General features: G+C 42.0%; 1 protein-coding gene across 1 annotated transcript in view; it reads right to left on the bottom strand.

Moving 5' to 3' along the window:
* The window catches only part of TANC1 (tetratricopeptide repeat, ankyrin repeat and coiled-coil containing 1), a 184,126-nt gene that overhangs the window by 146,686 nt on the left and 12,722 nt on the right, over nt 1-24,718 (bottom strand). The window contains exon 2 of the mRNA XM_054722812.1: nt 17,230-17,309. Coding sequence (XP_054578787.1) covers nt 17,230-17,290 — 61 coding nt within the window. The 5' untranslated portion in view covers nt 17,291-17,309. The remainder of the gene's footprint in view (nt 1-17,229; nt 17,310-24,718) is intronic.

The raw sequence follows: 24,718 nt of genomic DNA, 5'->3' as shown, positions 1-24,718 counted from the left end.
TGCCCCCTCTCACAGTCCGGGAGCCCTCAAGGGCTGGAGCCAACCCAGCAATCAGGGGAAGGTGACGCCCCCATCACACCTCTGCTGCTGCCACTGCCGGCAGCGCAAGCCTTGGCCGGCCCTGGTTACCTGAGCCTCGGTGGCCTTGGGCAGCTGGACAGCTGCCATCCGAGGCTTGCCTGCACCTCGGGCTGGCCCTGGGCGGCTGGGCAGCCGCCATCCAAAGCTTGCCTGTGCCTTGGGCCGGCCCTGTGCGGCTGGGGGGCTGAGGGGACTGGGGGACTCCGGAGGCAGGTGCGCAGAGCGGCCAGGCCCGCCTGGGGGCGGGCCCAGCCATGCCGCGCGCCTGCTGCCCCTGTGGGGCTGAGGGAACCGGGCACCACTATCTTGTGGCTGGGGGCGCCGCCATCTTTGAGGGCATGGCATTCAATTAGCATATTCCCTCCTTATTGTTTGTGGGCACTGCCATCTTTGTGAGGGCATGATGGTCAATTAGCATATTCCCTCTTTATTAGATAGGATGCTCATTGAAGGTGTCTGCCCTAATGATGAGAATGGTTAGGCTGGCAGTATTAAGACTTTACTTTGTGCCCAGGTCGGTGTGGATCAGTGGCTGAGCATCGACCTATGAACTAGGAGGTCACAATTCAATTCCCAGACATGGCACATACCCAGGTTGTGGGTTTGATCCCCAGTGGGAAGGCAGCTGATAAATGATTCTCTCTCATCACTGATGTTGCTATCTCTCTGTCTCTCTCCCTTCCTGTCTTTCTGTCCTTCTTCCTCCTCTCTGAAATCAATAAAAATATGTATTTTTCAAAAAGACTTTACTCTGTGTACCAGACACCTTGCTAAGTACTTGATATACATTAGCTTATTCATACATCCTACCCCATTTAAAGTAAATGCTGCCATTGCCCTCTTGTTACAGATGAGGATACCATGGCTGAGAGAGGCTAAGCTGTCTAGACTCCCGCATCCTATAAGGGAAAAATCCAGGTTTGAACCCAGGCCGTCAGAATTTCTAATCATGGAATCACATTGGTCTGCCTCCCCACACCATGTGGATTCCTTAACCAAGGTGTACACCAAGCACAGAGTACTGTTTGGTGCTTAAGGAATTTTGACTATCATCTACAGATCATTTAGCAAGTCATGTTTCTCTGAATGATACTCATCAGGAACATTCTGTCATATTGGACACGCTGACATTTTGGGGGTGGAAAAATAAGTGGAGGGAAATGGCTTTTAGAACAATACCGTAACCAGTACACCACCCCCTCACTAACTACGCAAATCCACACACTGGCAGTCCCGTCAGCAACGCTGGCTGCCAACAGGCCTTCTTACAAGAGAAAGAGAGAATAAAAGGGAGCTGCTGCCATTTATTGTATTTCAACTCCTTACAAGGAAAATGGGATGTATAAACATTTGGGGGAAAACGCCTCAAAGTTTCTAGGCAACATTTAAAGTTTCTTCCCCACAAAAACACATTAAAAATGCAATACAACCAATTCTAGAAAGAAGCAGCCTAAATCCATGTGGCTGTTTCACAAGATCCTTTTCAGGCCTGCATTGCGGAGGCAGGGAGTGGGGAGAGAATGATATGACTACACTTTCTGCCTCTGTCATTTTATTTGCTGCATTTCTCCTCCAGCATCACCACCACAAAAATAAAAATAAAAATAAACCACTGCTCAGTTGCTGAAACAGCAGCCTCAATGACATACCGGGTAAGATATCTTAGCAACAATGTCAATATTGTCTCACCACAGCTGACCGTATTAACATTCCACTCTAATTGTGATTTCTCAAATATAAAGCGGAATGCGAGCTACTCGCTTCATTCATTCTCTGAATTTCACTCTGGGAAAATCGCCCTCTAACATTTTCCATGCAGTTGCATGGGAAGTAAACATCAGAATTGGTATTCAATAGCTATTAGTTTTCGTGTGTCTAACTTGCGAGTGTGACAAGAAGCCAATGTTGATGAGGAGCCGGCACAAACACAAGAACCGAATAAAACAGACTGACAAACTACTTTGACCGAATAGCGTCCCGCGTTATTGCGGTAATGGAATCCTTCCACTCATCTGCTTGGACAGCTGTATTTGAAATTCATCTTTCCAGGCTGCCAAGAACAGGGCTGACTAGGTAAAGGGGGGAGCTCTTTCCCCTGAGCGTTCTCCAAGTCACACGTACACACCCCTCTGCCATGGATGGCTGGGGCTGGCCCTGCATGCACACAGGAACGAAGAGCACGCCAGAGGCTCCCAAAACTGGCTACTCATTCAGAAACCATTTTACACAATACAGAAGCGTGGGCCCCCCTGCTGGTGAGTGAGTCAGGAGGCCTGATGGGAATCTGAGTCACAGTAGCTCCAGTGAACCGGCCAGGTTTCGGAATCGCCAGACAGCTACTAGAGCCAGTGCTCGCAAAGCCGAGGCAAAGAACACAGCACCTGTCCTGCACACACACTCGGAGCAGAACTCCGCTAAGGAGTCCTGCACTCAGGGCTTACACACACACCCCTACCCCCCCCCCCCCAGTAAACACGTGCCCTCCTGGACTGTTTACAGCAACTGTCCCTCAGCACTCCGCTAAGACCCGGCTGGCTGTCCCTGCAGCCTCTGGGCCATCTGCAGCAGCTGAAGTGGCCAGGGTCACGTGTGCCACACAGACAGGGAAACGAACGAAATAAAGTTAAGACGCCACCATTTACTAACGCCTGGGAAGGAGGGCCAAGGGGTGGAAAAGCAAAGAAGCCAAAATGGTACAGAAATGACCATAAATTATAATAAGAGCAAACATTCATAAAACGTTTGCTATAATCCAGGCACTGTTCTAAGTACTTTGTACCTCACTGAATCCTCAAGACAGCCAACAATCCTAGGAAGTCGATACTGTTAGCATCCCCATTTTACAGAGGCAAAAACTGAAACAGTGAGATGAAGCAACCTGACCTAGGACTTGAACCTAGGCAACCTGGCTGCTGTACTGCCCTGCACACAGGCTTTGGAGACAGAGCGACACACGGTTCAAATCCTGGCTCTGCCACTTGGTACCTGTGTAGTCTTAAGCTAGTTCTTTAACCTCTATTGATAAGCTATTGATTGTGTGAGGTAACTGTTCCTAAGTATTTAACACGGTATCTGATGCACAGTAAACACTCCAAGAGCAACTTTTACTAGTACTGCCATATTTTCTCCCAGGGGACCCACTTCCCGGTGAATCCAACTTTTAACTATCAAAAAAACCCCAAAAGAAATTTAAATATTTGTATATTTTATTTCCTTGATTAATGGGCATTTTCCAAAACCAAGGATACCATGTGGTAAAGGCAAAACAAATAAATTCCTTACATTATCAACAATATCATGCCTAAAGTTTAAAAAAAACAAAAACCTTCATTTCATTTGACCTGTATGATTACTAACTTACACAGAGATTGATTATTACCTTCATTTTATAAGGCAAGAAAACTGAAGTTCAGAAAATGAAATGACTTGTTTAAAGAGAACTAGTGGGTATGTTCAAACTGGCCTCTTACTAAATTTTCTAAAGGCAAACCAGCAGAGTGCTTATTCATGTTTAAGATGCTGCTTCCATAAACCAGAGCGATTTGGGGTACGATTTGGGGAGTCCAGTAACCATGGTAACAATTTCATGGATGGAGAGAGAGAAACTCCAGAATTCCTAATCTTCAGAATCTTAGAGCTAAGGACTCAGAGCTCTAAGAGGTTTAATCAGATTAGCAGCGCCGAGACTCTCACACAGCGGGGACAGAAAGCTGACCCCCCTGAAATAATGATCCGTAAACTCTCAGTCAGTTTTCAACATTGAACTTACAGAATTAAAACAGAATCCTTCACTTAATTCTGCCAAAAATCAGGGATACCTTCAATGACTTTTTTTAAGGTTTGATAACTCAAAATTAAACATGACATGCTTGAAAAATAAGTTAAATGAACAGGCAGGACAGAGAAATTCAAGTCTTTACTTTTGACAAATACTTATATATCAAACACTAGCTGCCAAGCATGGATTGGAGCACTTGATAAATATTAACTCATTTGATCTTCAGAAGTGACCCAGGAGTAATTTACTCAGGTTGACACAGCTGGTAAGATGTGGAGAGTCCATCTACAAGTTCAGGCAGGACGGTTTCAAATGACCAGTAAACATAAAAAAATGTGTTTGAATTCATTCTAAAGAACTGCATAATTAAAACAATGTGATACAATTTTTCCCTATCACACTGGCAACGATGAAATAGTTTGATTATAACCATGGTAAACATGTGAATAAACAAACATTCTCACATACAAAAAGTGGAATAGTAATTTAATGCCTCCTTTTTGAAGGGCAATTGGACAAAATCTAGGAAAATTATAAATGAACACATTTGTTAACCACCAGTTTTCTTACAACTATTCTCATGAAAGCAAAGGCAGTGTATACAAAGGGATTCACTGTAGTACTGATTGTAATGATGACAACAAAAAAGATACAATCATCAACAGGGAAATAAAATAAATTATAAAATATTTGTCCAATATAATACTGAGCAACTTTTTAAAAACCTATATATTAGTATATGCTAACATAAAAAAAGTCGAAACATGCATTCAATCAACACAGTAATTTGCAAAATAAAACACATTGTAAGGTCTATGTGGGTTTTCTTAAGGATCTATACTTGTATGTGGATCTGTGTACATATACAGGGTGGGGCAGAAGTAGGTTTATAGTAGTATTCACTTTCAAATACAATAATCTATAATAATAAAAGGGTAATATGCTAATTAGACCAGACGTCCTTCCGGATGAAGCTGCAGTAGCAGGGGCTGAGCCCCTTGCACAAATTTCATGCATCAGGCCTCTAGTAAGTAATAATATAAGAATAAACTGTTTCACGTACTCACAAGTGTAAACCTACTTACAAAACTGTTTATTCTTGTTTTATTTATTAATTATTGTATTTGAAAGTGGATACAACTATGAGCCTGCTTTTGTCCCACCCTGAAAGATCAAATAAGATATCATTAACATGAACTGCCTTTAGAAAGTGAAAGGAAAAGCAGAAAAGAAATGGAGATGGTGTCTTTACTTTAAATATTATTGCATTGCTCTTTTTAATATATATTTTTTATTGATTTCAGAGAGGAAGGGAGAGATAGAAACATCAATAATGAGAGAGAATCATTGATCGACTGCCTCCTGCATGCCCCCAACTGGGGATCGAGCCCACATCCCAGGCATGTGCCCTTGACCGGAATCAAACCCAGGACCCTTCAGTCCATAGGCTGATGCTCTATCCAATAAGCCAAATGGGCCACGGCTGCATTGCTCTTTTTAATTTAACTATTACAGGTATGGTATTTGAATGGCTTTACCAAAAAAATAGGATGGATTTATAATAGTCTCAAGGACACCAAACAAAAATGGGCTTTAAGATACAGAAAAAGAACTAGAGATATTACTCAAAGTGACGGAGTCTAGATTAAGACCTTCCTTGTAAGCATTTCAGAAATAATTTTTCCAGTGAAGGAAAAAAAAAAAGCACTTCTGGGGAGGGGGCAGGGAGAGAACAACAACAAAACATCAAAATAAATATCCCTGGAGAGAGAAATTATAAATATAAAGGAAATCTACTGTCCTCTACTTCAAGGATCACTCAGTGCTGGAGATAAAAATAAGGAAGCCAACCAGAGACACAGCAGAAACTGAACTAGTCTAGAATCAAAAACTACGCTTCGATCCCAACTTTACTTTAGCTACATGACCCGAGGCAGTGGCTCAATGCCTCTTTTCCAAATATTCCTAAAAAGATGAAGATACTGAACTCCATTTCTAAAACCCTTCTAAATCTAAAACCTTTTATTGTATTGCTTTATCTTAGTTTAAAATAATTCCTACCCATAAGAATATGAAAATATAAGCCGTGGGTAAAAATCTGTACACTTAAAAATACGGTACCCAAGGCCTTGGCTGGTGTGGCTCAGTTGGTTGGCGGTCACCCTATGCACCAAAAGGTTGCCAGTTCGAGTCCTAGTTAGGGCACATGCCCAGATTATGGGCTCCCTCCCCAGTAGGGGTTGTGCAGGAGACAGCTGATCAATGTTTTCCTTTCTCTCTCTCTCTCTAAAGTCAATAAAAACATATTTTTTTAAAAAAAGATTCTCTCTTTAAAAAATACATGGAATTGAGATGCTTAACTGTCTGGAACTAGCCCTGCCTTCAGTCAGGAACTTGCCAGGAGCCACTTCCAGCACAGCCAGGGGGCAGGGAGCACTGAGTCCTTCTGACGGCGCTCAGAGGCAGGATGCTCTCCAACGCTGTGGAGAACCGGACACCTCGTTTGGGTTTGTTTTATGCTTCTATCCTGGTTTCTCGATAAAATAAATGTCTAAATATAAGCAGGCAGACTAGAAGATCTCAACCCTCAGCACAAGCACAATTTCAAAAATGCAGGACGCACTTCTACCCATTTAAGCCAGGCAGCTTCACTATGAACACCTTAATGAAAACTCCTGTGTGTGTGACTTTATAAGGAAGCCCACGACCACACAACACTAGGAAAAGGGAAGAAGAGCCTCATAGGTTCCCAACAGAAAAAAACGTACAAGGACATAAGACGATCATTGAAGAGAATATGTAAATGGGCACTCGATATTTAAAGAAAAGAGGTCTGTCCATCTCAAAGAAATGTGAGTGAAAAACAAATACAATGTGAACTGAAACCAAATACATGTTTTAACCTATAAAATTAACAAAGATTACAATCCACAAATGCCCAATACTAGCAGGAGCCATGCAAGCAGGCATGCTCACGCACTGCTTACACAGGCAGCGACCAATACAATCCTAGGAAACAGTTTGGCAAGAGGCATGATGAGCTTCTGAAAAGTTTGTTTCCTTTCACTATTAATTCCTTGCCTATAAATATTCAGATTTGTACAAAGATATTTATGTTGCATATTTTTTAATGAATGAGAAAAACATGGAAACAATTAAAATGCACCCAAACAAAATCATGGTATATTGGTACAATAAAGTATTAGATATTTTTCAAAGACATTAAAAAGGATAAGCAAAAGATAAAAGACTATCTTGGGTTTCCGTTTTGTTTTTTACTCCTAGCAGTATTTTCCACATTTTCTCCAGTGTGCACGTACTACACTGGGCATTGATTCAAAGATCCATATATATTCTCACTTTAACTTTCCCCAAACCAAAACGTATCTAATAGTTGATGGCATACGAGAATCGCTATGGGCCAGGCAGCGGCTGCAATGGGGCGGTCGCTGACTGTGCGAAGCCCGGTTACGACGTCTGGTGGAGTAACTAGACAACTGTAACCCCTTTCAGGTTTCAGTCAATAAGCCACTTAAGGTCCACTCCGGAAAGAATAAGAACCTGGAGGTTATCGGGAAGCCTTCCATGAAAGCCTCCTTTGGAAATCATCAAAGGATGGCATCAAACTGGCAGAATGGACGTCTACAGCTGGGAAGAGCGTCCAGGAGAAAACAGTGAAGACCTCAGGAAACACTGCAGCAGCAGTGCCCTCGCCGGCAGAAGGTGCAGTGTGGGGAATGGATGTTGATCACTAGGTATAAAAAAGATTTAGAAGAATAGGTTTCTGAAAATAAATTTAAAATACCTCAACCAACTTATTTCATTTACATTTTCCTTCTGTTTTACGGAAAAAAAAATTGAGATACGTAGGTAAAAAAGGAAATCTTCAGTAATATACAAGACATGTTAAGTAACAAAGTATTGTCAGTTTAATTGACAGTTATATCTTCCTTCGTAGTACACAAAATGGTGTGTTTTATAATCAATGAAATAAGGTATTACATTTATAATGAGAATAATGAAGACAAGTGCTATGGGCCAAATTATGTGTGCCTCCCCCCACCCCCACTCCTATGTTGAAGCCCTACCCCTCAATGCGATGGTATTAGGCATAGGGCCTTTGGGAGGGAATAAGGTTTAAATGAAGTCATGAGGGTGAGATTAGTGTCCTTATAAGAAACATCAGAGAGCCCGCTGTCTCTCTCTGCCCGTGAGGACACAGGGAGAAGGAAGCTTTCTGCAAGGACCTTCATCAGAAGCCACCTGTGCTGACGCCCTCATTTCAAACCTCCATGCTCCACGACTGTGAGAAAATAAATCTCTGTGTGTAAGGCACTCACTCTATGGTGTTTTTTATGGCAGCATGAACTAAAACGAAAATCAAAATATTTTTAAGATCTTGTACTTGAAAAAAACATTTTCAACATTAACTCTGAAGTTACTTAGAAAATTTGCTTACAGTTGGGTGAGAACAAACCAACCCTTACAAAAACAAAGCATTAAAAAACATATAAGCTTTAAATTTTGAGACCTGAAGTAAAAACGCAACCCTCAGCATGTCGGCAGTGTTCAGGTGGCTCTCTCCCATCCTTAACCTGGAGTTTGCATCCGGGCTCTCAGCCTCTGCTACAAGCCAGTCCATGGTCTACAAAAACTCCAGACAAGTGCCCAAACCATTGCAGCCACCTACATGCACGTCCTGTACCAGAAACATACTCACTCCACCATCTGTGCTTTGGGACTGTCTCAGGGCACACAGAGTCTCATCATGTACCAAATCTAGCAGTTTGATGTCCCCAAACTTTCTTAAAAATGGTCAACTCTCTGACACAAATAAACTATAAGGGAGTAAAGAATTAAAAACCAGCTACTCAGGTCCTGTTTGTGTTTTTCCCCCTAAGATAGTGCTGTGGTCCCAGAACATTGGACAAGAATCTGAGTCTATGTTGGTAGCTTTGATGGCGGATGTGTCATAACTGGCCTGCCACCAAAGGGGAGAGAATGTGGGGGAAGGAGAGCAGAGAGACACAGATCCCACTTTCTGACTCCATGGTTTCAGATGTGGAAAAGGGTCTCTCAGTTTAATGCTCTACCCCATGGCTAGGGCTACCCAACTCATTACCCATAAGGCCATCCTACTGGACAAGTGCAAGGCTAATGCCCTCATCAATGACCCTTCAGAGGAATAATAAATGCAGATCATCCTCCATGGAGAAAAGAAGTCAATCTAGGTAAAAATCTTCGGTAGACCACCTCCCCTCTCAGAAACTATACTTGCCAGTGGATTCTACGAAATCAAGTTTTTTACATTTCTGTAAAATAGAAATAAAACCATGGAATTCCCCTTCAAGGAAATGAAAATAGGTCACATGAAAATTCAAATTGCGAGTTTTTTTATGGGAATTAAGAAGCTACCCATGACAAAGCTCTTTGAAAACTAGGTCTATACAAACTACGACCATTGTTTTATGTTGCTTTTTTTTTTTTTTTTACAGAAAAGCAGCATTAATGAAAAAAAATTATTTGTGAACATTAGATTTGACTGAAAAATGAACTCTGAATTGTTCATTTATATTTCCCTGTTAAATTGCATTTCCTATTGCATTTACAAATATACATACAAAACCGTATCCAGGTAAGTAAGGGTTGTTTCCGAGTTTTGCCACATCCTCTATGATGATTTGGATAGGCTGTGACTTGCTCGAGGTCTTCTTGGCCATAAAAGGTGGAAGATCCAGGGTGAGCCTTGCCTTCACCTTCTTCTCGGTCCAGAGCTTTCTCTAATTATGTCTCTCATAGGAAACAGGCAGCGCAGGAAGGAGCAGTTTGGGCCATTATGTGTAGGTGTCTGACACCCGATAAATGCCCAGGAAGTACTGGCTCCCTCCCTTCTCTCTTTCACCCTTCAGATTTCCCTCAAGCCTGTGGGGAAGCTACAAAGAGAACGGGGACAGGTGCTTCCACATATAAAGACCTTCATTAACTAAAAATGTGTTGAGATGAAACACCCCAGAAACTTTATAAACTGTACTTTGAAATCTATTGTTAAAGCTGCTCTCTGGCTCCTGAAATCCCTTGAGCAAGGGAAAAACAGGCCTTTTCGTTTAACTTCACAAAGAAAAAGGATAAAATACAAGTAAGTACCTGACATAGGCTAAAAGGTAAAATGAATGGTTTTCGAAGTATAAACCTCCATACAACAACAGTTCAGAGATTTCCCACTTTTGTTATGAGGGTAAGGGTACCGATAGCAGAAGAGCCTTTGGTATCCAAAGTTAATGGCAGAATCAGTATTTTGAAGTGGGATGTCATGGAAAGAAGCTTCTAGAACATCACTCTTTTGCCTGCAATAACTCCTGCTTTCTCTTCAACAGAGAAGGAACAAGAAGTTTTAGGAGGGTTATGTTTGTTCTTTAAGGAGCCAGGGTGTTTCCTCAAGAAAGCCAAGCTGTACTGAATATCTAGAAGAAGCCAGATGTCAAGGGAGACAGAGTTACAAAGATATTCTCTTATTTAACCCAACAGCATCCCTGTAAAATAGCTTGGCCAAATTAAGAGGTTGTCTACATTCAAATAAACTGGGAAGTTATCAAGCTGGGATTAGAATCTGTACCTTCTAATTCTAAAAGTTGTGCTTTACCTAGACTTTGTGGCATGTATGAGGGACAACAAAGAGAAAACTGATAGAGGAAACAATCAAACCAAAGGGAGCAGTATTACTGCTCCCCGTAAAATCCAACCAGGTCCCATCCCGTGTTTAAAGCATATCCTAATATTTTACAGAATGTGTTCAAATGCCCTGGTAAAGAGAAATACAATGGCTTTTCATTGAATTACTTCTGCTTGTTCTGTTGCTTGGGAAACATTTTTGGGGTCAGTTAACCAAATATCCAGAGCTCAGCAAGACAGCCCCTGCACTAAATTCCTAAATAATAGACCACAACCACAGAAAATGGGCAATGCCTCACAGAATAATCAAAAGCAGCTTCATATTTTCCAGATAAAACAAAGCATCGTTTGTGTCGAGGCATTTTTAGAAGGTACCACCGAAAACCAGACTGCAGCCTGGAATGGCTTAAAATACCACATTCAACAATCACATCAATGGCTTTTAAACTTTAGAGGCAAACAGCTTCCTTTTACTACAAATTCAAAGTGAAGGATTAGATGCAAAACTAACAGATTAATTCAGTACATACACAAGCTTAGAGACTATCTAATGCCTTAATTAACACCATTACAAGTGTCTTTAGCCAACCAGCTAGATTTTAACAACAAAAAGGTGAAGGTCAATTTTATTTTAAAAAATAAATTGCTTCAAACTAAGCCCCCCTGCTGAAAAACACACACACAGATAATTAAAAGGAAAGGAAAAGACTAATAAACAATTATTTTGGTATATTAAGCAACCTCTCCTTAATCAGTCTGTATTTTAATTAAGGCAGGACCACAATTAAAATTTCACTGAACGTTGCTCTTCTGCCTCAACTTGAAGCTACTTCCACACCAACATGGAGTAACTGGGAGCGTTGGATAGGTCAAAGGACTATGGATTCAAGCCTGGCAGAGGGCAGGAGAAGGGCTGCACAGAGAGGGAGGGACCAACCCTCTCTAGGAGGACAAGAGGCCTTGCCTGTCAAACGCTTTCAAAATACTGTCACTATCTCCAGGGTTAAAACAAAAACAAAACCACTATCAACAGTGAGCTTAGAGTACAGCATAGATGCTAGATAAAAATTATATTTTTAAAAATATATTTTCATTGATTTCAGAGAGGAAGGGAGAGGAAGAGAGGTAAAAACATCAATGATGAGAGAGAAACATTGATCAGCTCTGAGCCCACAACCCCTGGCATGTGCCCTAACAGGGAATGGAACCGTGACCTCCTGGTTCATAGGTCGATGCTCAACCACTGAGCCACACCGGCTGGGCAAAATTACATTTCATTTCTTGGAGACCAGTAAGGAAAAAGGTCCAAAACACCAGCTAAGTACCATGTACTTACTACTTGGAAGCAGCAGCTAGCTATTAGAATGAGCGACACTAGATCTCTATGCTTGGTTCCTTTTTGAAGTACAGGGGATCTGTCCAATGTGTATAAGGTAAGAATCCTCTGCAATGCAAGTCTTGCGGGGAGGTAAAGTCCACCTTGCCCTATAGGAGCTAAGAAGTCCAAATACACACTTGTCCAGCCTCTCTTGCAGCTAGAGCCCAGGCACAGGACCCAGGCTCAGCCATTTAGATGCATTTGCCCCACACGTTCATTTTCCCCTTAGCTATTCTTGAGCATTTTCTCTTTCAGGTAAATTTTTTAACCCAATGGTTATGCTGTGTTAAGAAAAATGATAGGATTTTGGAAGCAGCGAAAATACGTATCTTGCTATAATCGTTGGTAGATGTCATTATACAAGTTTAAAAAATTTGTCTCTCAAAAGAAATTTCAACCATTGTACTGCTGATATTTGGCTCTGTTGACTAATGAGTTTGCCGACCACTGGTCCAAACCAACAGAATGTACCACACCAAGAGTGAACCTTAATGTAAACCTGGGTCTGGGGCGATAATGATGTGTCCATGCAGGTTTATCAGTTGTAACAAATGTGCCATTCTGATGGGGGACAATGACAATAGGTGAGGCTATGCATGAGTGCAGTCAGGGAGTATACAGAAAATCTCTGTAGCTTCCTTCTCAACGTTGCTATGAACCTACAACCCTAAAAAAATAAAGCCTTAAAAAAATGGGATATCATTGGAGATTAAATGGAATCCTATCCTATATAATAAAAGCCTAATATGCTGTGTCCGGTCGTCCAGTCATCCATTCAACCAATCAAAGCATAATATGCTAATGATATGCTAAGGTTGCTCAACTGCTCACTATGACGTGCATGGACCATCAGGGGGCAGACAGTCAACCGGTTGACCAGTTGCTATGACATGCACTGACCACCAGGGGGCAAACGCTCCGACTGGTATGTTAGTTTGCTGCTGGCGTCCCAATGATCAGGACTGAGCGAGACAGGCCGGACATGCCCTGGAGCCCTCCTGTGGTCCCTCCCCGGCCCTGATCATGCACCGGTGGGGTCCCTCGGCCTGGCCTGCACCCTCTCGCAATCTGGGACCCCTCGGGGGATGTCAGAGAGCCAATTTTGGCCCGATCCCGCAAGCCAGGCCAAGGTACCCCACTAGTGCACAAATTCGTGCACCGGGCCTCTAGTGTACAGATAATTTTGTAAGAACTAGTGGTTTAAGAAAAAACAAATCTGTCCATTCAGGAATATGATATTTCTCTCCATGTCTTCCTTTAAGTCCTTCAGTAATGTTTCAATATAAGGCTTGTACATTTCTTCTTGGGTTGTTATTTAAGTTTTTGTTTCAATTATCAAATGGGACTATTTTTTCTATTCATTTTCTAAACAGTGCTGCTGTACAGAAAATACATTCATGTTTTATGTTACTCTTATATTCACTCTAAACTCTTATTAAGTCCAGATTTGATGTCAGAATATGCCCATTCTTAGAGTGCTGTAATTATTTCATTTTCAAATTTAAATAACTTTAATAATTGTAACATGGAAGTGTTCTGATAATAAAAGTCACTTAAAATAAAGAGGCATGGTAGAAGGTTGGAGACTACTCTGGAGAGCTTTAAAAAAAAGAGTAAGACCTTATTTTTTGACATCAAGGTCCTAATATAAGAGCACAGAGCAAAAAATGAAAAAAAAAAAATAGATGCCCTCGTCTGGCACTCACCACATTATGGTTTAAGATCAATTTTTGTTCCCTTGGGCCTAACTCAAGGTCAAGAGAAAGACAGTGCTCATTTACCCTGATGGAGTGGTGGAGACAAGGTAAATTTACTTTTCCAAAACACGTATTGAAGTTTTTAATATTGCATTCTCCGATTTGATCTGATAACCTCCAGAAAACATTTTTTGCTCAGCTATAGACACTTCCTCGGTAAAAAAAGCATAATCATAAAAAAGACTTTTGCTATTTTTAGAGTTCATGCAATGGCTTTCAGTAGTTTAATATCTCACTGTACTTAATATTTCAAAAAACTTTATATACATACTAGAGGCCCAGTGCACAAAATTTGTGCACAGGTGGGGTCCCTAGGCCTGACCAGCGATCAGGACCGATCAGGTTGCCTGCCTCCTCCTTCCCTCACCACCCACACACTGCCACCACGTGGTTCCCCACCTCCCTGCCTCCCCACCTCCTCCTTCCCTTGCTACCTGCATGCACCCACCCCCGGTACCCCGTCACAGCCCGGGGCCCGGCCCCGATTGGGACCTGCCAGCCAGAGGGAGGGACCGGGAAGTTGGCCGACAGGCCCCTATCGGGCAATTGGGGCCTGCCGGCAATGGGGAGGGGCCAACCGCCACCATGGCGGGCAGGCAGCGGGCCAATCGGGGCCTGGCAGCCAGGGGAGGGACCAGGGGGGAAGGACCTGGGAGGTTGGCCACCGGCCCCAAGGAGGGAGCCAGCCCTCAGCCCCCCTGGGAAAGGGGCTGCATCCACTGCCACCCACCCCTAGTTCCCCGTCCGAGCCCGGGGGCCCAGCCCCAATTGGGCGATCGGGGCCTGCCGGCCAGGAGAAGAGACTGAGAGGTTGGCCAGCAGGCCCCATCAGTGATCGGGGCCTGCAGGCTGGGGTCAGCTACTGCATTGAGCATCTGCCCCATGGTAGTCAGTGTGTGTCATAGCAACTGGTCATTCTGGTCATTCCATCATAACTGGTCGCCTAGGCTTTTATATATATAGATAATTTGAATTTCACTCCCTGCTAACATTTACCAGTAGTTTAAAGTAGATACATGAGATATCTTCTTCTAGGGATAGGAGCTGAGGATATAACAACTTTTCAATACTTCGTAGTAATACTTATTTTCATTTGAAGAATAATAAATTAAACTCAGTGATCATTTTCCAAATTCCTAAAATAGGTTCAACATAAAAGTGTAGTTCAAGGTTGTCTGTAAAAACAATCTACAAAGGATAGGAAAAGCGGAGCTCAGTATTTTAGACAAATATTTCCTAAATTTCTATGATTGCAAGTTCAAGTATATAAAAATGAATTTTCCTTTGTGTTTACAACAAAGATTGGTTTTAATTGGAAACAGTAGAGCAAAATTTTTCCATATGCAGGAGATATTATTACCCAAGTTTCAGAGCCGTCTCAGTAGATTAGCCAGCTTCAATTTACAGAGAAACTTAGATCTGATTTACGTATATAATGAGAGTTGGCACAGAGCTGAGCATATAAATGACCAAATTCCAAGTATTTTCCCCAATCATCTGTGACATACCTTCAAGATTTAAAATTCCATCTGCTTTGTTCCCCAACTAATATAACCGGGTTCTAGTTAAAGAGGAAAAAGGCACATACCATACAGATGTTTTATGAGAAATGTTCTCATTGCTTTTTTCAAGTTGGTTTGCATTACTGAAAAGCCATAGTGTGGGGCTTATTATTAAAAAATTATTCAGAAAACAACAACAACAAAAACACAATAGTAGTTGCTCAGGGAAATTAAACCCAAAATCACATGGTCTACAAATAAAAAAAAATTCAAATGTAAACTATGTTCACTGTCTGGTCCATCTGAAAGGCAGGTTGTCAAAATCATTCATATACTGTTATTTCACACTAGAAGCCCAGTGCACGAAATTTGCGCATGAATAGAGTACCTAGGCCTGGCCAGCGATCAGGGCTGATCGGGGTCTTCCGGCTGCCAGCCTGGACCTTCCTTCTGGCTGCCAGCTGGCGCCTTCCTTAGTTCTGTGCCGCCCCCTGGTGGTCAGTGCATGTCACAACGAGAGATTGAACTCCCAGTCTCTCTATTGAACTCCAGAAGGGACAATTTGCATATTAGGCTTTTATATATATAGATTAGTTGGGACTGCTGTGAAAGACTCTGTTACTAAGGGGGTAGTTCTGGCTTGGAGACCCTGGCCGCTGGTTGGCAGCTCTAGACAGATAGCTTAGGATCTAACTTTATGCTGAAAATTACAAAGAATCAAATAATAAAGGTCCTAGGATGAGTGTCAGAAGAGCCAAAACTAAAAAAAAAAAAAAAAAAAAAAAAATTAATTATTTTTAATTGCTTTCAGAGAAATAAAGAGAAGGATGTTTTGGCCATGACCCAATAGGGGATGAGTGTCCCTCTGGATAGAAATGATATGAACTGAAAATTCTCCATAGTAACAATTCTAATTAATTATTCAAAGCTACAGTTTGATTTTCTAAGGTTAAGAGCTAACTATGGTCTCCTGTTTCTATCATTAAAAACTGGTTTCTTCTTTATATCTGCTTACTCAGGCATTAAAGAGAAGCTTCTCATGGGATCTTAACAGCAACTTTATCACAAAGACCCCACTTTCAAGGTTAAGTGTGCCATTTTGCAGGCTTGGTTTAAGGGATAACTAATAGAAAACGTGTCTAGGTTCCAGAATCAAAAAAGTTTTAACGTCCACTTTATCTCTAAGTACAGAAACAACAGATATTAACATTATTACATGGTATTACAAGATCTTTTGAATAAAGGAATTAACTATAATTCAGTGATGTTTTGGAAATAAGTGAATTTTTTTTTGTATTTTAAGAGAAATTAGAACTGAAATGCTAATCACTCAGTAACTTGGAAAACCAGCATTTCTCCAACGCTGGGTTAACATGAATTTAGAGTGAAATGACACCATTTCAGGGAAATTAATCCATGCTAACAGAATTTTATTGCACAATACAGGCAGACACTGTGTAGTTTTTCTAGCAAGAGAAAGAGGGTGTAATACTGAGTGGTCACTAAAATGACCTTAAAACAGTTCTCCACATGGACTAGAATGGAGTCGCAATGACCACAAATGTATCGGACTCTACACACAGAAATGAAATCCAAGCCAAATTAGCTCTCATCAAAATAAAATTGGCACTGAGTGGGCGACACCTGTTAAGGGGATAATCTGATACTCAAAAGAGGAGGACTAGTCAGCCAGCAGTTGGTCAAACAGAAAATGCAATTACATGTGGGAAAAGAGTAAAAACTTCCTAGAAACCAAATTCCTGGACACATCTGCTGTCCCACAATGTCTCAAACTGGAACTCTGGATCTGAATGACCTTTCAAAATTAGGAACAAGTCTTCTAGGGAAGGATTCGGTTCATAACCCAAACTCAATTTCAAAGTCACTTCTCATAAAAAAGCTAGACATGTATTTAGTTTCTCACAGCTCCGGTATGCTGTCTGTTCTAACACGTATCACTTCTCGGACCCGTGCCCAAGGCAGGGACATGGGCCCAGCCTGGGCTGGGGCCCTGCTGCCACACCCACCAGGCTTGCTCACCCCAGCTCCTTCCTGTACACATACCTGGTTCCTTCTTGCTTCCCTTTCCTCCCTCTCGGCTCTTCTTCAGCACAGCCTTTAACATTTCCGACACTCCTTTGTTTCTAAAGGGAAAAGGAGGGGTGGGAAGAGGAATTAACGGCTGTAAGTTAGAATATAACCTGCATATTGACATTAGCGGTAACTTGAGTTCAAATAAACAGATCATTTAGGATAAGATAAAGGTACCTTGAGTTTTACATTAATTTTCTATGACTAGAGACGGGGAACTAAATGCTAAAGACACGAGTGTTTCATCACTCTTAATGAAGTTCACTGTCTTACTATAAAAGTAAAAATAAACAAACAAAACACGGAGTGCATTCTCAGCATTCCACATCTAATTAAGGTTATGAGGGTAGATCTGGGGACATCACTGTCTGGTGTCTGGCATAGGAATGCGGGTCCTCCCAACCCTAGTTCATCAAAAGAAAACATTAAAACTGAGAATCAAAAAGATAACGATTAAGAAGGAAGCTACATGGTCCAAGGCATGTTTTACAGATGCTACTGATTATAGAACCACAAGGAAAACATTTGGGAAGGCTATCAGAATGAAACATACCTTATAAGCAATTGCAAAATAAACACAGTGGGAACACATTTTAAAACTGATGTCAGGGGATGTGATCAAACAGCACACACTAGCATGGGCTTTTACTACAAACAGTTATGAGTCTTTTGGGGGTGGGAAGGAAAGCAGCACGGGCCAGTGGCATTAGGGCTGAATCCTTCCAATAAAACAGCTGTAGTTTTAAACAGGGTTGTACTGAGCATGCAAAAAAAAAACAGCACAATGGCCCAGGCCTAAGATGAAACATGAAACCATCCGACAGCAAAGAGACAGACAAAAGGACCATTATTTCATCCTTTGGGCCGTCTCCTTTAGTTCTCTCTTCCCTCCACTACTGAGATGAGATGAGATGGCTGGACAACTCCAAACAGTGACAAACCTGAGCGGGTTGTGTTACCCAGCACATCATCGCTAATGCACTAAAGAGAAGAAGGTAGAAGGCAAGCAGGCTGCTGCTGAAAGAAAACGGAAGAAAGAGGAGAGAGCAGGGAAGGCAGGGAGAAACTCGGACCTAGGTAGAGCAGAGCTCCCAAACCTGCCTCGTTCGCTGAATGGTCCAAGTGGCCTCCCTCGGTGGAACACCCCTCGTGACCTCTCAGCCCCAGAGTCAAGCACAGGTGCTGAGGGGATCGCTGAGCCTTGGAGAGTGTGCTGCCTGCCTGCCATTCACAGAATCCCACCACAGCAAGTGTGCAGGGTGGCCTTCCTTATCATTTGGGTCCAGGCCTGTATTTATTTTTCCAAGCCCTTTGTTTTCCTGATGAAGACACAGAACCTCGGAGGCTGACTTGCCCAGGGGTCAGGCAGCTAATGAGCACAGGGCCAGAATCCAAACTGCAGACTCCCAGGAAGCGAGGGTCCTCCGTCCTTCCTGTGGGCCCCACTCTCTTCTCCGAGCAATGAAGGCTTTGGGCAACAGCAGTCAAACACACAAACAAAAAATTCAACAAGCAAACAAACCTCAGAAATACTAGGGAGATCATATCTTCAGCAGAATTTGAGAAAGCGATACTAAAATGTATTGGAGTTAAATCATTTTCCCAACAAATCTTTACACATAAAGGGGGCATGACTTAGAGCCCAATTCTTTTTAAAAATGCTACTGTGAGCCCAGCCAGGCATGGCTCAGTGGTTGAGCTTTGACCTATGAGCCAGGAAGGTCACAGTTCAATTCCTGGCCAGGGCACATGCTCGCTCAGGTTGTGGGCTTAACCCCTAGTAGGGGGCGTGCAGGAGGCACCCAATTAATGATTCTCCCTCATCATTGATGTTTCTATCTCTCTCTCCCTCTCCCTTCCTCTCTGAAATCAATAAAAGTATGTTTTATTTTGTTGAACCCAGGGAAAAAAAGATTCCACCTACAGGGCCAACACTGAATCTGGAAGAGGACTCGGTGTGTTCCACAGGGACACTGTGGAGAGACAGCTCTCTCCTACAGCCACACTTAAAAGAAACAGGGCAGCATGTGCTATAAAAGAATAGCAGGCAAAATCAAATAAAGAGATGCCTAGTAAGCACAGACATTTTTTTCAGGGTTTGTCATTTAGCAAAGACAATACACTTTACAAATAAAACAAAGAAAAACCTTGAAGAGCTCATCCAAGGCCCCTTTTGAACTGGTCCAGAATAATCCTGATTAATCACCCAGGTGGCACCAATCCACAGCCCATCCACCGTGCCTCTTGGAAATAGGTACCACAGGACAAAGACTGGTAGACACTGACTTGGGCAGCTCATCCCAGACACCGTGTATGCCTGTTGTGGGGGAGCTCAGCTGTTTTTAGCATAGTCACATCTTCCACATCAGTGGTCTTAAAGTGAACGAGGCTATCAAATATTTGCTGCAATTTTTTTCCCCAGCTCCTGCTTTCCTCCATAAATAGCAAGTCAAGGGAAAGAACTTAAATGTATACTCAAAAGCTATTCAAACTATGACCTGGAGACACCAACTGATTATACTTGAGTACAAAAGTAAGCAACCCCTGCATACACACACCTGGAAGAGAAAAAATAAGACTATTCCCAGTGAGTTAAATTCTAAAATTGACACAGATCAGAGTGGAGCTATGCAAAGTCACCAGGAGTCCCAATGACTTAATTGAAACTTGATTTCATCAACGTACCTACCTAAAGACTGTGCCCATCTGAAGGGGGTGTGGGGTCAGAGAGAGCAACTATAGTAATGGGCTGGAGGGGCCGACACTGGCGGTATAGAGTCCACAGAAGCCCATCTGACACTTACAAACACACACTATGTACTTATAAACACACACCCCACATCCAATTCTAGAAGGGGACCATCAGGCTTGCAGAGCCCAGCGCTATGAAACACTGGCATCACATAGCTACTTTCCCTTGTCCTGATACTGTTCTCACTGAGAAGCGCCTCATAATTTGGCTCCTTTGTCAGCCTAACAACAGTGGGGAGTGGGCTGGTCCAGTCAACCCCACACAACTGCCTGGCCTGATGACAGACATTCTGGGAATAAATAAATGGATGCCCTGACTTTAAACAAAAGCTCTCATGAGTTCTGTTCAAGCAAGTCACTTTGCAAAGTACCATCTATTGGAGAATATCGAGTTTCGGACCCCAGTATGAATTCCGAAAGGAAGGCAGTGGTAGATTCCTGAATGGAAATGCCACCACGAAGCAGTCATGAAGGCAGTCGGCAGGCTCTCCCTGAATGACACCTTCTGCATCATCACACACATCCCTTCCACCGCAACGTCAACTACTACCATTTTCCCCTAAAAAGGGAGAACAATGTCCTGCCACAGAAGTCAGCCACATAGAAATGATGCAAACCAGCCTTCCAGACACAGTCATTCAGACCCAACTGATTAAATGACAAGCCCAACACACTGAAAAGGAGCGGCCAGAAGCTATCGAGTTGCTGCTTGGGGATAATACATGGGGTCAGGAAGCACTTACAGACAAGCATTACAGGATAAAACATAAAAAATAGTGTCCTTTTTCACTTTAACTATAGTATGGACCAAAATACACAGGCTCACCTCAAATAAATGCTGGCCAAATAGAATCCCTCCATTTCTCCCCATAAAACCTTAGTTTCTAGGATAGCAAGTAATACAAATATATGATTGGATTTGAATACGTAAAATATTTGGAAAAAAAAACACAGAGAACTTCAGCTGTCATTTCTGTAAGTTATACACTTTTGAGAAAGAGAGGAACGACCAGCCTCTAGGTCCCAACAACTGAAATTAACCAATGGGAGAGAATTTCCTATAATATTCATTTAATAAATAACAAAATAAAATGTGAGGACATGCCATTACCCTTTGAAGACCAATGATCTGAAGTCACCCACATTTCCTTATTTCTCTACTATCATGCAACATCTAACTTTTCCAAATGCTACAGAGTCTTCCTTTTAAAAGCCCCAGAAACTAAATCAACTATCAAGTTTACTTTCCCTTCTTGGATTTCTTCTTTAATGCATAAAGTCTTCGGGGATAGGCACAATGTTCCCATGTGCCTATGTGTTAGCATTCTACACAGTGATTCCCATGGTATATAAAATATAATAAAAATTAGCCTCAATAAAACAGTGGGATGAATTCAATACAAGCCAAACTCTATTCCATAAGTAATCATAATGGCAGTTATTGTAGCCATGACCAACTTGTCTAAAATCACAGACTAGCAAAAGCATTAAAAGTTTTCCTCTTCTGGACTGCCATCCTGCCTGTTTATACAATTCCAAGTTGAATCTCTGAGCTGAGGACAGGGACTATGTTTATTGGTTAACAGATACAAACGGAAGCCAGAACACGGGCTTTGCACCCACTCTGTTCTCAATATTTGTTGACAGATTTAACAAGGCTGCAATGAACACAGATGAGAGATTTCTTCCAAATCAAGCAATTAAGCAACACTTATCGGGGTTTATAAGTTACTAAGAACATTCCTATATATCCTCATTCACAAGGAATGCAAGAAACCTCAGTTAAATCCATGTGACATCAGGCAATGGGATATGAAGGAGGAACATGCTATGCTGCCTTTTGTAAAATCCCTTCATGTCCACACCTGAATTAACCTTAAAATCTCACGGTAAGAATAAAATCTTCTTACCCAGTTATCCTGAATACACACTTCCTTTGTGCACACTCCAGTTGAAAGAGCTTCTCCCACCCAACTATCCATCTGACCTCAGAGCACAGCTGTCTCTGAAGGGTCTCTCTTGTTTTGTCCAAATAAATCAAAGCCAGAGTAGCAATATTTACAAGTGAAAACATTGGGAACTAAGACGTACATAATTTTTGTTGTTGTTAATCATCCTCCAAATATTTTTCTTATTTTTTAGAGAGAATGGGAAGGGAGGAGGAGAGACAGAGAGAAAAACATCTATGTGAGAGAGACACATCACTTGGTTATCTCCTGAAGTCAGCTCTACCAGGACAGGGGATTGAGCCTACCAACCAGGTACGTGCCCTTGACTGGGATCAAACCCAGGACCCTTCGGTCCACAGGCTGACACTCTATCCACTGAGCCAAACTGGGTAGGGCAAGATGTACATAGTTTTAAAGAAATATATATATTTTTTATTTCAGAGAAGGAAGAGGCATCAAAAACATCCTCAATTTTAGGGACTCGACATTTTTTTCCTCAACACAGTAAGGTATGAGACATCTAAATAGTCTTCTCTTCTGTATCTACCTTCAGAACTTTTCTTTGCATTAGCAACCTTTAGTGTTTATCAAAAGAAAGGAAATGGGTGGTGGCCGTGGGGGGTTGAAGCAACCTACAAGATAAATAATACAAAAAGAGCAAATAATAGAAAACAAAGCAGAACAGAGATCGCACTGGGAAGTGGGGGAGGGAGGCTATCAAAGGGGGCACTGGCTGGTGGGTGGAAATTCACGGGAAACTGCATTCTAGAAGCTTCCTGAAAGCAAGAACCATATCTCAACATTCTTTTAAGAGATCCCATGAGGCTGGGAAAAACCAACTCTTGATGAATACTTGAAATTCCAGGAGGGCTCGCTCACATTTTCCCCCCTCTGGTGGAAAAAGCCTAGGAATCAACAGACCTAGTCCAATAGGCCTGGTCTCAGCATTGTGACTGGGAACCGGTCACTGAATTTCTCTAGGATTCAGCTGCTTTGTCCAGAAAAGCTGTGGGAGAGGGGAGTGGACTACCGCTCAAGCAACCAGAAAGCAATCGTGATAGTAAGTAAAGAATCAGCCTTTGGTTTTGCTTACCTTGCATAGTTGGGAAATATGGTATCATTAGGTTATAATTTATTCCCTAAGACACATAGGCCCAACCATTTGGTCTTTATTCAAGCCTATTCTACAAATTGTACCTCTCATTCTGTTCTTTTCTTTACAGTTAGGTTTGCCTTAGGGCAAAACGACTTCAGATGTGAAGGTGAGTTATTAAAAGCATAAGCAATTGACTGTCACAAGTGATGTAAATTTAACACCATTTGGGGCAGGAAGTCTGAACTCAAATGTTTAAGTTCTGATGTACAGAATTAAGTGGAAACTTCCTATTAGATTAAAACCACTTTCAACCTATATTTAAGATATTCTGTAGGAAGATAACACAAATTCTCTTAGGAAAAGTGTTTTAATATATCTGACTCGTGGCCTGGCCAGGTGGTTCAGTTGGTTGGAGCATCGCCCTGTACACCAAAAGGTTGAGGGTTTGATTCCCAGTCAGGGCACATACCTAGGTCTCAGGGTCAATCCCCCAGTCGAGGCACGTATGGGAGATAACTGATGTTTCTCTCTCACATCGATGTTTCTCACTTTTTCTCTCTCCCTTCCTCTCTCTCTCTAAAAGTCAATTAAACATATCCTCAGACGAGGATTAAAAGAAATATCTGACTCCCCTAAGCTGGTCTTTCAAGTTGCTGGAAAATGACTATACCTAAGTTTGTTTAGAGAAGTTCTCATTTTGAAATACTACCTGGCAAAAAAGAAATTTCACTTTTGGAGAAAAATATGAAGAATATACTTCCTTCTGGCTACAAGAGCCCTTTTTGTATATTGTGAAGGAATTTGGCAAACCAACCTCTAATACTGCCTTCTCCATAAAGCCTTCACAGGCCACTGTACTCAAAAGGAGTCTTTAATGCCACATCCCACTTTGTACTGATACATGGTTACCAATTAGAATCACAGAGGAAAATGTTGAACTCTATAAATCCCTATGGCACCTAGCAAAGCACCTTATGAGATACAACAAACACTAAAATAAAGAAATGAACAAACAAACTTTAAATGAATGAGTACCAGGGTTGTTATGAAGAAAAAATCAAAACCAATGGCAATTCTCTCCTACAATGGGTTGGACTAATAGTTTAAGAAGAATTTTTCTGGTACCAAGTACTAATTTTCAAGTTTATGGTCAAAATTACGTGGCTTATACATGATGAACAGCACAAAGAATCAAAGCTGAACAGGAAGAGAGCAAGGCCTTTCAGAGGTATGACAGTCAGAGAGAACAGAGATGGTATCCTAAAGACATCAAAGAGCAAACACAGTCAGGGTAAGTGGATGAAAAAGTCTGGTCCTTTTTAATGAATTTTAGAATTTTGGATGTGGGACAATTCCGGAAAATGACAATGTCCACACAATAGCTAATACCATGGCTTGGTAAAGTAGAATGTCCTCAAGTGAGGGTTGTTGGAAGCAAAGAAGTCAAGAAACTTTATTCTTGACTAGAGGCCCGATGCACAAAGATTCGTGCAAGAATGGGCCTTCCTTCCCCTGGCTGCTGGCACCACCTTTGCTCCGGCCAGAAGCTGCCTTTCCACCTTCCCACACTACCCAGAGGCCTGGAGCAGCTGGGGTGGTGTGGAACGCCTGCATCGTTGCCATGGCAATGATGCAAGCATCCCGCCCCACCCCTGCTGCTTGGTGC

The sequence above is a fragment of the Eptesicus fuscus genome, chromosome 11 (genome assembly GCF_027574615.1).
Source record: "Eptesicus fuscus isolate TK198812 chromosome 11, DD_ASM_mEF_20220401, whole genome shotgun sequence".
NCBI lineage: Eukaryota > Metazoa > Chordata > Mammalia > Chiroptera > Vespertilionidae > Eptesicus > Eptesicus fuscus.
Note: the sequence above shows the minus strand (reverse complement) of the source record. Positions and strands in the feature narration are given on the sequence as shown.